Here is a 14,501-nt window from a genome sequence, read left to right as displayed (position 1 = left end):
AGGTTTCTGGATCCATTACTCTACACTGGGATTTTCTTGGTACTCTCTGATGGATGGCAATGTGCTCTTTTAATTAAATACTTACACAAAAATTTCCTCCAGTATTTTTGGAAGAATTGTGAAATTATATTTTTGATTTGATCTGATTGATTATTGCCACATGTATTGGGATACAATGAAAAGTATTGTTTCTTGCGCAGATACAGTCAAAGCATACCGTTCATAGAGTACACAGAAGGGAAGGAGAGGAGAGAGTGCAGAATGTAGTGTTACAGTCATAGCTAGGGTGTAGAGAAAGATCAACTTAATGCGAGGAAGGTCCATTCAAAAATCTGATGGTAGCAGGGCGAAACTGTGCTTGAGTCGGTTGGTACGTGACCTCTGACTCTTGTATCTTTTTCCTGACAGAAGAAGGTGGAAGAGAGTATGCCTGGGATGCATGGGATCCTTGATTATGCTGCATGCTTTGCCGAGGCAAGGGGAAGTATAGACATGGATGGGAGGTTGGTTTGCCATGACTTTGCCAGAAATAATCAACAGGGAAAATCCTTCAGGAACACATTTCCAATGTTGCAACCACCCAGGGATTTTTATAATTCATTCATCTGCAGTTCTCGGCTTTCTATTTTCAAACAAACTTTGATGTGTTGAAGAGAAAAATGGTACAACTGATGAGTATGGTCACAAGACTTGAGGCTTTAATATGATACGACCCATGAGACTATAAAATATAGGAGCAGAATTAGGCCATTCAGCCTATCAAGTCTGCCCCAACATTCAATCACGGCTGATATGATTCTCATTCCCATTCTCTGTCTCCTGTCTGTAACTCTTGGTCCCCTTATTGATCAAGAGCCTCTCTATCTCAGCCTTAAATGATCTGGCCTCCATAGCCCTCTGTGGCAAGGAATTCTACAGATTCACCACCGTCTAGCTAAAGAAATTCCTTCTCATCTCAGATGTTAAGGAGCATCCCTTCATTCTGAAGTTGTGCTCTCAAGTTCTAGTCTCTCCCTCTAGCGGAAACATCCTTTCCACGTTCACTCTATCTTGGACTCTCAATATTCTGTAAGTTTCAATTAGATCTCCCTTATCCTTCTAAACTTGGAGCCACTTGGAGTTACTGGAATTCTTTTTCTTTGGACCAAGGAAGAAGTATGAATGGATATGATGCATTCTCCAAGCTCACTTGCATATTCCCCAACCTCACCCGCAGGTTGAATTATCCAGTCCCGCTGCTGTGAACAGAGATTTGGCTGAGTAGCAAATTCTCAGTTCTCGCCTGCAGTGAGACCAAAGAATTGCAGCCCACACTAGACAGGTAGACTTCAGTGCCAGCGGTAGTTTGGAAGAAATCGGGTGGGTGATAGGGTGAGGTTGTTGTTCCCAGAGGTCAGAACATCAAGTGGTCCATAACACCATAAGACATAGGAGCAGAATTAGGCCACTCGGCCCATTGAGTCTGCTCCTTCATTCAATCATGGCAAATATTTTTCTCATCCCCATTCTCCTGCCATTTCCCCATAACCCCTGACCCCCTTATTAATCAAGAACCTATCTAGCTCTGTATTAAAGACACGCAATGACCCTGGCATCCACAGCCTTCTGCGGCAAGGAGTTCCACAGATTCACCACTCTCTGGCTGAAGAAATTCCTCCTCATCTCTGTGACAGTGAATCAAAGTTGAACTGAACTTGACCACCCTTAGCAATGAGAGATTTTTATCATTAGGCTAAAATTTTAGGAGTGCCTTGCACAATACCTCTCAGTGAGTCAATTTTCCAGTATTATTATTGCTTATTTCATTTTGACACAAGTCAGAGGGTTTTGAAGACAGATCTCCTTTGCTGTACTTGCATGTCAATATTGTAACCCATGATTGTCTGTTTTTGTTACAGAAACCATGGTGGATGCTCTTAGTTACACATCCAGCCCCCAACAGTCAAGTACAGGAGTAGTCTCCACAATGACCATCTACCCCAACACTTCTGGATTCCCAATAGGCTTTGCGTATGTGGAAGTGCCTCCATGCTGTATGTGATGTTGAAACATTTTGTTACTATTTCTATACTCGTCTTGTTGGTAGATAGTTTGGTCATCATTGACGGGGGAAGGTTAATGGCGCACCAGAATTTCACAATGGAATACTGACCAGTGTATTGTTATATGTGTTCTCTGCATTCCAACTCACTCAAGGAGTGCTTTGGAAGATAATATAACTTGTGTGTGATCCGTGGTTCAAACAACTTTGGCCAGTTAGGGCTAGAAATTTTGGTCCAGTGGGAATTTTAAAGAAGGGAACAGTACCATGGGCAATCCTCATTGATGAAGAACCATCGAATAGAATCCCTATAGTGCAGAAGGAGGTTATTTGGTCCATTGAGTTGGCATCAACTCTCCGAAAGAGTATCTTACCCAAGTCCACTTCCCCACCCTGCCCCCATTACACAGCACATTTACCTTGGCCAAATCGCCTAACCTACATATCCTTTATCACTAAACGATAATTCACCATGGCCAATTCACCTAACCGGCACATCTTTGGAGTGTGGGAGGAAACTGGAGCACCCGGAGGAAACCCATACAGACATGGTGGGGGGGGGGGAAACGTGTAAACTCCACACAGACAGTCATCCAGGGCCAGAATTGAACCAGGGTCCCTGGCGCTGCTGCAGTAATGGTAGCCACTGTGCCACCATGTTGCCCTAGTTGTGTTGTACAGTTGACCCATTCGAAGAATTATTGGAGAATGAAGGTGATTGAAAAGTAGTTTGAAGGGTAGAGCAAATGGATGAAAATGGATATACAACCTATTTTACACCCAAATTTCTTTTCAGAACGTCAAGCTGCCAATTTAGTATCAACCATTCTGTTGCTGCTCAAGCTGATTTTTTTACTCCTTCTGTTGCTCGAGAAATAATTTAAAATATTTTAAAGCATTTAAATTAATTGATAAGGCTGCGTTTGAAAAGTTGAAGCATTTTTTCTTTGAGGGCATAAATAGACACAATTTGCACTTTTCCCGGGTTTCCCAGAAGTGCTGAGTCAACAGAGGGAGCTATTTCAGGTAGATGGGTCATTAATATCTTTAATTGGAGTCCAAGAATTGCTTATTTCTCTACATATCAAAATATTATGATACACAGTTCCTGCCTCAAATCTGTGCTGCGAAATTTGAGGTGGACTATTAATGTCAGCAGATAAAATAGAAAATTTCTATGTCACGGTGGCACAGTGATTAGCACTGCTGCCTCATGGGGTTCAATTCCGGCCTCAGGTCACTGTCTGTGTGGAGTTTGCACGTTCTCCCCGTGTCTGCATGGGTTTCCTCCAGGTGCTTCTTCCCACACTTCAAAAATGTGCTAAATTGCCCTTTAGTGTCAGGGGGACTAGCAGGGTAAATATGTGGGGTTACGGGGATAGGGCCTGGGTGGGATTGTTGTCAGTGCAGAGTCAACAAGCAAAACGGACTCCTTCTGCACTGTGGGGATTATATGATATTATGCATAATTTTTTAAAGCTCTTTAAGTGTCTTAACAAAATAAGGATATTTTAAACCAGAGTAATTGTTATTTCTTAATTAACATTTTCTTTGAGAGCGGGTGGCACTGTAGAACTTTCTGACTAGCAGTACTTATTTCAACTGGCGGGCTGCATTGGCAACACTAAATTTTGCCCTCTGACCTCATAATTCTGTAAGATCTATGTGCTCTTTATAATGACTATCCTTCATCTTTTCAGCAACTCCTTCACCCATTATAAACTTGACAGTTTTCAATATTACCACCAAGAGCTTTCACATTACTTGGACAACAGATAATTATGAAGAGCAGATGTTTGTTGTCCAGTTGCTACAGAATGACACTGTCGTGAAAGAAACAGAGACATTGGAGCTGGCATTGACAGTGTCAGGATTGGAGCCTGAGACTGAGTACACCGTGAGCGTCGTCTCCAGGTCCTGTGAACAAGAAGGCGTTCCCACAGAACTGAACGTTAAAACAGGTAATAGTTCTAACTGGCATGAGCTGGCCCTGACTTGGCGTCAATTGCTACTAGCTCAGCAGACTCCCTCACACAACATCCTCAGGGTAGTTCACACATGATATTGAAAGGTTTGGGCTTCAGGGAGCATTCTTCTCAATTGAGGTTAGAGAAACAATTGCCACTCAGGACTATGGTTGACATTGGTCCTGACCTTTGGATGGACAACACAAGAAGGTGCTCGTTTTCCTCACCTCAAACTTACAAGAAAATGGGGGAACCAAAAGGACTGAGAAATGTGGTAAGGTTTCTTGCACAATGAATTCATGGGGTTGGGTCGATGAATGAGGAGCATTTAAGGATCTGGGTCTATATTCGATGGTGTTTAGAAGAATGAGTGGGGATCTCAGTGAAACTTACAGAATACTGAAAGGCCTGGATGGAATGGCTGTGGGAAAGATGTTTCCATTAGCAGGAGAGACTAGGATCCAAGGGCACAGCCTCAAAGTAAAGGGATGACTCTTCAGAATCGAGGTGAGGAGGGATTTCTTCAGCCAGAGGGTGGAGAATTCAAGGAATTCAATTCCACAGAAGGCTGTGGGGGCCAGGTCACTGAGTATATTTAAGACTACGATAGATAGGTTCTTGATTGGTAAGGGGATCAAAGGTCACGGGGAGAATGGGGTTGAGAAACATGTCAGCAATGATTGAATCCACGATATCAGCCAGACTCGATGGGCTGAATGGCCCAATTCTACTCCTTTGTTTTATGGTCTTGTGGGTGGGGAATTATCAACTTTAGTCGAAGAACAGTAGTTGATTGGCCTGGTTTTCCCGGAAGTCAGCAAACGGATCGTAAGATCTTCAGAGGCAGAATTTTACACTCCCCCAAGGCAGGTTCTGAGTGGGGGCATAAAATCTATTGGACGGGACACCCTCAGGAACCGACCCGCTCAAACCCAGATGCAACTTCATGCTTGGGCGTGCAAGTCCTTTGGTGGGAATCCTGCCCTTTCACCTATTAAGACCCTTGAATGGCCACTTAATGGTCATTTGAAGGCCTTATCCAGGTGGGCCTCAATTTTTAAGCTGTCTGGTGTGGATAGGGTGGGAAACTGACCAATCCCTCACCATCCTTAAAATCTACCTGAGAAATGGGAGCCGGGGAAGACCATTTAGCCCCTTGAGTCTGCTCTGCCATTCAATAAGATCATGGCCGATTTGCTTGTGGCTTCATCTACACTTCATTGCCTGTAGCCTTTGGCCCCTCTATAAATTAAATAGGGTGTATTGGGATGGTGGGTTGCTGTTCAAACTGGCATAGATAGATCTTCCATTTCTTCCCCTTTAAAGTTTATTTATTAGTCACAAGTAGGCTTACATTCACACTGCAATGAAGCTATTGTGAAATTCCACCACGCTCCGGCACCTGTTCCAGGTACACTGAGGGAGAATTTAGCATGGCCAATTCACCTAACCAGCATGTCTTTGGAGCGTGGGAGGAAACTGGAGCACCCGGAGGAAACCCACACAGACACGGGGAGAACATGCAGACTCCACACAGATAGTGACCCAAGCCGGGAATTGAACCCAGGTCCTTGGCAGTGTGAGGCAGCAGTGCTAACCACTGTGCTGCTTTCTACTCCTGTTGATTTTGGAAGTTCCAGCAACAAGCAATGAAAGGGTAGTTGTTATCAAAAGAAAAGAGAGAAAGGCGTAGATATCTAATGGGATACTGTCTGTATTAAAACAGTATATGGAGCACTTTGATATAAGTACATTAAACCTTGTTAGGAGAGTGTGGCTTCGAGTATTTTCCACCCTACCCTTACCTGTCTGTAACTAAGAACACAACTTCTTTTTCAGCAGAAAGTACAAATATAAGGGAAAAACGATCTGTCATGGGCTTTGTATCTTCAATGACCATCTACCTCAACAGACCTGGATTCTCAGAGAACGTTCCACATTCTGATGTACCTCCGTGCTGTACGTACCTTTATTGTTCCTTTTCATAAGTCAGTGAACAGGACATTGTATTTTTAGATTCTTTGCTAAGTATTCAGTTATCACAGTATTTGCAACAATGTGGTTACATTATTGATTGTTCATGTGACTCAAGAACGTGATAGTTTGGGGAGAGTTTTCTAAGTTTATTTATTAGTGTCATAAGTAGGCTTACATTAACACTGCAATGAAGTTACTGTGAAAAATCCCCTAGTCCACACTCAGGCGCCCGTTCGGGTACACTGAGGGAGAATTTAGCATGGCCAAAACACCTAACCAGCACATCTATCGTACTGTGGGAGGAAATTGGAGCGCCCAGAGGAAACCCACGCAGACATGGGGAGAATGTGCAGACTCTGCACAGACAGTGACCCAAGCTGGGAATTGAACCCAGGTCTGTCGTGCTGTGAGGCAGCAGTGCTCACCACAGTGTCACCACTTGCCCAGAGAACGTGAAAACTGGACAATTTACTGAGAAAAGCCGAGTTCTCGTTTTGGGGTAAACGATGACATCTTATTAGTGGAATTTACCGCCTTGCCTCAAGTTGGGTTGGGTGGCGAGAAGCAGTTAATTAGATAAGAGGTGAACGGAGGCCCTACTGCCTTCCCGTCTCTGTCCCGATTAAGGCTATAGCAGAGAGGCTCATGAACAGCCTAACTTTCCTGCTGCTAATGAGACCCTTAAATGGGAACCTAATGCTCGCTTATTGACTCAGTGCTGGGTGGGGGACTTGCCATGTGGAACGTCAGAAAAGCCAGGTCTTTAGGGGTTGCTAATAGACTGTCTGGATGACGTGCTTGTCCTCAGGCACTCAGTGGCCGATCAAAAGATTTGATATCAGAACAGTGTGGTGGAGCTTGCTAAGACCAATCTCCCGACCCTCTTCACCCCACCCCAGCGAACCTCCTGTCATTGCTCGACTGTGGCCTGCTTCCTTGACAATCCTGGACCTTGGGTGGCTGCATTATCAGTGTCAGCCACTGCCTTCCCAGTGGCACTGTCGAGCAATGAAGAGCTCCTGGCTTCAGATTGACTGGTAGTTCTCGTCAACCAGGAATTCCATCCCCAAGGTTCTTCGATCTTGGGGAAGGTCTTCTGCTGCCTGTTTGGCACTTAATGTAGTAGAACATCCCAAAAAGATGGTGCTAGGATTTTGCCAGCTCTCCAACTTGATGGTGAGACCCTTATTGCCGACATTAAATTCCCCCTGTCATTTACCACTGCGTAGGTAAGAGTAAGAAGTTCACAACACTAGCTTTTGGTGCGCTGCTCCTTCATCAGGTGAGTGGATGCTATTGTCTGTGTGGCTTTCCTCTGGATGCTTCTGTTTCCTCCCACAGTCCAAGGATGGGCAAGTTAAATAGATTGGCCAAGATAAATTGCCCCATAGTGTCCCAAGAGGTGTCAGTTAGGGGGATTGGTGGGGTAAATACTTGGGGTTACGGGGAACAGGTCTGGGTGGGATTGCCCTTTAGTGTCAGGGGGATTACATGAAGTTACAAGGGATAGGACCTGGGTGGGATTGTTGTTGGTGCAGGCTCGACGGGCTGAATGGCCTCCTTCTGCACTGTAGGGATTCTATTCATAGCGAATAGATAGATAAATTGTAGAATTAACAAATAGATTTGTTGTAATATGCAAAGGAGAGGAAAGACTTACATTTCTCCAATATTATCCACAACCACCTCACAAAGAACCACACAAAATATAGAGCAATTTTGAAAAGTAAAGGTAAATTTTCTTCACCGGTCCCCTGTGGGAATTGTCATGGGTGGGCTGATCTCAGGCAGAAATTTCTGATGCTGGAGTGCGTAGGACTGGAAATCCCACCTACAGTAACTGTTGTCAGAGGAAATTCAGCAGCCAATTTATACACAGTAAGATCCCACTCACAAACGTTTGATTCCGAATCAAGAGTTCTACCAACTGACAAACAGCCGATATTTATGTCGGGCTTAACTATGCAGAAAATCACTGTCATGGCAATGTGTTAAAACTCAGCGTAAAAGTAACATCAGAGACAAGATACCATTAAATCTTGCAGAACTGATTGGTTGTGACCTTTTGATGGAGTTGCATTTCATTCATGCCCAGAAAGGGCATGAGATCGCTTAGCATATTTAAAGTAGTATTTAAGTATGCTTAGCATGTTGTGATGCCGGATTCTCCCAGCTCCCGGGACCTCCGAACCTCTGGTGAAGTGTGAACCCAGCGAGAATTGGTTTCCACTAGCATAGATCAGGAGTAATGGGAATGCCTGGGGCTCAGAGGCCCTTGGAGTCCCCAGGTCTCGGGGACTGGTTGGGCAGTGCCCATTAGGCAGTACTCACCTGGCAGTGCCCACCTGGCACTCTGGCAGTGCCCATCTGGCATGGCCATGGCATGCTCAGTTGGGCACTATCAGGGTTCCAGGGGAGTGCCAAGAGGATGGGGCCGGAGCAGGGATGGTGCCTGTGCAGGGGCTATGATGGGGGAGGTTATGCGGGAGGGTCTGTAAAGGGAGGGCTTGAAGGGGGGATCGTGAAGGAGTGGGGTACAAAGAGTTGGGGAATGAAAGGGGCATAGCAGGGATTATGAAAGGGAGGGGTCATTTCAGGGGTCATGAAGGGGGACCCTTTGGGAGGAACCCAATGCCCCTATGGCAGCGATCCGTGTTGGAGAGGGGTAGGGAAGCATGTCACCAATGAGGCTGGGGATGCAGTCCGGATACCCGTGGAGTGAGGAAGGGAGTCCCCCAGTGCATTGTGAGATCGAGGCACCCTTTCAAAATGGCTCCCAAGCGTTTGTCAGCCAGGCTCACCAGCATGTTGGGCCCCTCCTAGAACCAATGCAAAATTCACCACTCTCCCAGAGAAATGACTAAGTGTGGGACAATTGTGGTCTGGTCCAGGTCAGACCAACAGGCACAGATCGCTCTGTTTCTCTTTGCCATTATCACACTTCATTATTTTTTTTGGAAAATCACTGCTATCATCTTTCCTTCACTGTCACTGGGCCAATGCTTCAGAAATCTTTATAATTATGGGGGCTAATCACCCGAAGATTGCAGTGGTTGAAAGAGAAGCCGCTGGTATCTCCTCAAAGTAAACAGGGATGTAGAGTAGGTATAGCCTTGCCAGCCATCATAGAATCCCTGTGGTGCAGAAGCAGGTCATTCGGTCCATCGACTCTGCACTGACAACAATCCCACCCAGGCCCGATACCAGTAACACCACATATTTATCCTGTTAATCCCCCTGACACTAAGAGGCAATTTTAGCATGGCCAATGCACCTAACCTGCGCATCTTTGGACTGTGGGAGGAAACTGGAGCACCTGGAGGAAATCCACGCAGACATGGGGAGAACTTGCAAAGTTCACACAGACAGTGACCCAAGCCGGGAATTGAATCCAGGTGCCTGGTGTTGTGAGGCAGCTGTGCTATCCACTGTGCCACCGCGCCAGTCACCATCCACAGAGATTATTGAAAAGTTAGCTCCCCTCATGTTCAGGGCTCTGATCGCCATGTTGCCGTATGATGTGACTCCCACTGACGGGTTCCTTAACTTACCCAACAGCTCCATCTTTAGTCACCAACCTGGCTGTTTCCCGCGTCACCAGCAATGGTTTTCTGGTAACTTGGACAACGGACACCAGTGAAGAGCAGAGGTTCCTTGTGCAGGTGCTGAAGAACAATAGCATCGTGAGTGAAACCGAGACGCGGGAAATGCAATGGACAGCGAGTGAACTGGAGCCCGAGACTGAGTACACTGTGAGCGTGACGTGGAGAGTCTGTGAGCAAGAGAGCATTGCCTCCGAACTGACTGTGACAACAGGTAATTTCACAGGGTTAGCCATTCTTGGAGAAAAGCGTCCTTTGGGTATGGACCATGTAAGAGAGCTAACCACCTTCCTAATTTTCCAGCTCTTCGTCCGAGCAAGGCTGAGGTGGAGATGGCGCTATCTGATACCAATGAGCAAATGAACAGCATTGCCTTGGGTGCGTCCATACCCAGTTCTATTCAACCCTTCACATCGTCTTCCTCACAAGCACCCACCGCAGCTTGTGGTGAGCAAAGCTATTTTCTTTCAAACAGCAATGTTGGGGCTATTTTAGAGAGACCACACAGAGGTCTAAGAAATGTTTGTGATTTTAAAATGCTGACAAAAGGTGCTACGCATTTTTTTACCCCCTAGTTCCTCCATCGATCAGGAGCCTCATTGCCTTTAATGTCACCAGCCACAGCCTGAGTGTGATTTGGGAAGCTGACGCCACAAGCGACAGAGACTTTGTCGTGCAACTTTGGAAGGACAACAAAATTCTGATTGAGGCAAAGACCAAGGAACTGAGCTGGACGGGGTTGGACCTGGAGGCTGGAGTGCTGTACACTGTCAGAGTTGTCTCGCAGCTCTGCGGGAAGGAAGGGAAAGCTAAAGTACAAGAAGTAAAAACAGGTACAACGTGCTATGCTTGTGGCTATCTGGTTTTGAGTCCAGCACTGTTACAATTCCTCAAGGCACTTGCAGCTATCTCGACTTGTGTCCTTGCCGTTTGATGGGCTTCTTATTGGGGGTAAAAGGTCGTGGGTTGATAAATGCAGCAAACCCTGGCCAGAGTTTCTTCACGCCTTCATTTCTTCAAGGGGAGGTGATGGCCTGGTGATATTATCGCTAGACTATTCATCCAGAAACTCAGCTAACGTTCTGGGGGCCCAGGCTCAAATCCTGACATGGCAGAATTTGAATTCAATAAAAAATACCTGGAATTAAGAATCTACTGAAGACCATGAAACCAGTTTGATTGTCAGAAAAACCCATCTGCTTTACTAATGTCCTTTAGGGAAGGAAATCTGCCGTTTTTACCTGGTCTGGCCTACATGTGATTCCAGGGCCACAGCAATGTGGTTGACTCAACTGCTTTCAGGTAACTAGGGATGGGCAATAAATACTGGCCAGCCAGCGACACCCATATCCCACGAATGAATAAAAAAAAAGTCTCACAACCCAGTAGCTGCCAATTTTAATCTTGAAGTTTCTTCTGAAGTTATTTCCTTCAAACCAACCTTTCATCAAACTCCCAGATACCCTCTAAGGAATACCTCCAAAAAAAATATTATTTATCTCTTTTCTGAAATCTGAACATTTCTTTGTCCCAGGACAGATTTAGAATTACCTCAAATGCCCTGTTTTTGTTATTACATGGGATGTGGGCATTGCTGACAAGCCAACATTTGTTGCTCATTCCTAATTGCCCCTGAACCGATGACTTGCCAGGCCCATTTCAGAGGGCAGTTAAGAGTCAACCACATTACTACGGATCTGAAGTTATGTGCAGGCTCAACTGGGTAAGGCTGGCGGATATCCTTCCCCAAAGAAAGGATATTAATGTCACTAAAGGGGCACTAGACAACCAGATACGGTTTTACAACGATTGACAATGTGGTTACTGTTACTGAGAATAGCTTTTAACTTCAGTTTGTCCATTGAAATCAAATTCCACTAGCTACCTCAATCAGATTTGACTCATGTCTCCAGAGCATTAGTCTGGACCTCTGGATTACTATTTCAATGATGTTACCACTGTGCCACTTACTAGACCCTGGATATTTCTCCTGTATCTGTGAAAAGCTCATGAGGCTAATCCAGCAAACTGCACTGGACTGAGGTCACTCATACTTCCATCAGATGGTTGGAAACTCCATCCAGCAGGGTTCTTGTGGCAATGCTGTTCCTGAGTTTTATCTGGGCCTAGATGCTGGACACTGAACGAGAAATTCGATGGAAGCCTTGAAAAGGAAGGAAACCAAATGGGATGGTCAAAGGGAAGCTTTTAGGAGGCTTTTAAAAGCGCAAGGAGAGACAAATTTGTTTTGGTAGGGAATTACAAAACCAAAGTTAATAAAAGAGCAGGTAAAAGTAAATTCAAGTTTATATATTTATTAGGCACAAGTAGACATACATTCACACTGCAGTGAAGTTACCGTGAAAATCCCCTAGTTGACACACTCTGAATACATTGAGGGAGAACTTAGCATGGCCAATGCACCTAACCAGCATATCTTGCAGACTGTGGGGAGAAATCAGAGTACCTGGAGGAAATGCGCGCAGACATGGGGAGAACGTGCAAACTCCATACAGACAGTGACCCAACTCTGTAATTGAACCCAGGTCCCTGGCGCAATGAGGCAGCAATGCCAACCAGTGTGCCACGGTGCCACCCCAGTGGGAATGTTAGTCTATTGACTGATGCTACTATCTCAGTCTCCCATTATTCGTCTCTCCTGCTGATGTTTCAGGAGGGCAATCTTTCCTGATATGTTTCACCCACCTCTCCCCCATTTTCCTCCACATTTCCAGAATCTAACTCTGTTGGGTTGTGGCACTCCTCAGTGTATTACAGACTTATAGTAGAAACATGTAGTCTGGACTCCAGCTTCTCCTTCCTTGAACCATGTGTCACTCACCCTCCGGCACACATTGATTGACAGTCAGTTTTCCTGTTTTGCTTTCAAGTTCAGCTTTAGGTTAGAACAAATCTAAATGAAAGTTTACTGAGCGGAACTTAACCAAAGTTGGGGTGGCATTGTGATTCGTGCTGCTGCCTCACAGCACCAGGGTTCAAATCCAGCCCAACTTTGGTTAAGTTCCGCTCAGTAAACTTCCATTTAGATTTGTTCTAACCTAAAGCTGAACTTGAAAGCAAAACAGGAAAACTGACTGTTTGTGTGGAGTTTGCACGTTCACTCCGTGTCTGCGTGGGTTTCCTCTGGGTGCTCCGGTTTCCTCCAAATATGTGCGGGTTAGGTGGATTAGCCATGCTAAATTGCCCCTTAGTGTCAGGGGAATTAATAGGGCTAAATAGGGATTAAGGGGATAGGGCCTGGGTAAGTCTGTGGTTGGTGCAGACTTGATGGGCCGAATGGCTTCTTTCTGCATTGTATGGATTTTTGCGATTATCTGTGGATTAATAATGAGAATACTAATTGACTTTTCATATCGTCCCACAGCTGCATACATCATGGGAGGCAGGACAAGGATAACAAACAGAATGTTCACAGAAGGGCTGAGAAACAGCAGTAGTGACAAATACAAGAACTTTACAGCTCTGTTTATTACACAGGTATGTATTGATTTCACTGCAGTCTAGCCTGTTTATATTAGATTCGCTTCTCCTGGTCCAGTGGTTGAATACTTAAAAGGTGGGGAAAGTGGATTATTTCAGAGCTCCTATGTTTTGGTTCACATCGATGCGTGCAAATTCTTTCTGTTTTATAGATAATTCAGGATGTCACATAAAACTATCTCAGTAGTTTCATTGCAGTGTGATGTAGGTCTTACTTGTGACTAATAAGTAAACTTTAACTGGAGTTAAAGCCAGCCTAAACCAATGGGATTAAAGACAGCCTGGTCTAGTTTAAAACTGTAAGAGGTCTCACAACACCAGGTTAAAGTCCAACCAGTTTATTTGATAGTAACCCCGAAAGCTTGTGGGTTTACTATCAAATAAACCCGTTGGACTTTAACCTGGTGTTGTGAGACTTCTTACTGTGTTTACTCCAGTCCAACGCTGGCATCTTCACATCATGACTAGTTTAAAACCACCAGTAGATGGCTGTGTTGAACTGGGAGATTTAAACAAAATTGTACAAAAGCAGAAAACGCTGGAAAATCTCAGCCGGTCTGACAGTATCTGTGGGGAGAGAATAGAGCCAACAAACATTTCAAGCCTGGATGTCCCTTCATCAGAGCTGAGAGAATCATCAGAGATTTATATACTATGAAGGTGGGTTGCGGGGGTGAGGGAAGGGACCACAAGAATATAAATTTGCAATCTCAGCCTTCTGTACCCTCATTTACATTCCTCAATCCACCCCTTCCTGCCCTCTTAGTATAAATCGCTGCTAAATCTCTCATCTGTCAGCTCTGATGAAGGGTCATCCAGACTCGAAACATTGGCTCTATCCTCTCCCCACAGATGCCGTTGGACCTGCTGAGATTTTCCAGCATTTTCTGCTTTCTGTTTCAGATTCCAGCATCCGCAGTATTTTGCTTTTATAAAAAAAAGTTAAGTTGGATTGGCAATCATCGAATTCCGACAGTGCAGAAGAGGCCATTTGGCCCATTGAGTCTGCACTGACTCTCTAACGGACTATCTTACCCAGGCCCTCTCCCCACCCTATCCCTGCAAACCCATACATCTACCATAGCTAACCTGCACATTTTTGGACTGTGGGAGGAAACTGGAGCATCTGAAGGAAACCCATACAGACACGGGGAGGACATACAAACTCTGCACATACAGTCATCCAAGGGCGGAATCGAACCTGGGTCCCATGAGTTGTGAAGCAGCAGTGCCACATAAGATCTGTTTTTCTGAGGTTGCATTTGAGGCATCTTTTTTACAAGTGTAGCAGGATCATTTGAGATCTTAAGGGGACTCCCTGTCCTTTTGCGAGCAGTCCCCAATCTCAGTTAAGGGTTCCATGCTTGGGGTTATGAGTGGATCGAATGGTAGCAGTGAAAGAGTTGGAACCTT

The 14,501-nt window shown here is 45.2% G+C and overlaps 1 protein-coding gene across 1 annotated transcript in view; it reads left to right on the top strand.

Annotated features, from left to right (window-relative positions):
• The window catches only part of LOC145352908 (uromodulin-like 1), an 82,132-nt gene that overhangs the window by 38,125 nt on the left and 29,506 nt on the right, over positions 1-14,501 (top strand). The window contains exons 15-21 of the mRNA XM_080203208.1: positions 1,899-2,033; positions 3,742-4,002; positions 5,848-5,967; positions 9,544-9,801; positions 9,891-10,038; positions 10,137-10,420; positions 12,973-13,085. Of these exons, the coding sequence (XP_080059334.1) occupies positions 1,899-2,033; positions 3,742-4,002; positions 5,848-5,967; positions 9,544-9,801; positions 9,891-10,038; positions 10,137-10,420; positions 12,973-13,085 (1,319 nt within the window). The remainder of the gene's footprint in view (positions 1-1,898; positions 2,034-3,741; positions 4,003-5,847; positions 5,968-9,543; positions 9,802-9,890; positions 10,039-10,136; positions 10,421-12,972; positions 13,086-14,501) is intronic.

Source organism: Carcharhinus amblyrhynchos, chromosome 15 (assembly GCF_965287045.1).
Source record: "Carcharhinus amblyrhynchos chromosome 15, sCarAmb.v2.hapA, whole genome shotgun sequence".
NCBI lineage: Eukaryota > Metazoa > Chordata > Chondrichthyes > Carcharhiniformes > Carcharhinidae > Carcharhinus > Carcharhinus amblyrhynchos.
The sequence above is the reverse complement of the archived record's forward strand: the minus strand, read 5'-3'. Positions and strand labels throughout refer to the sequence as shown.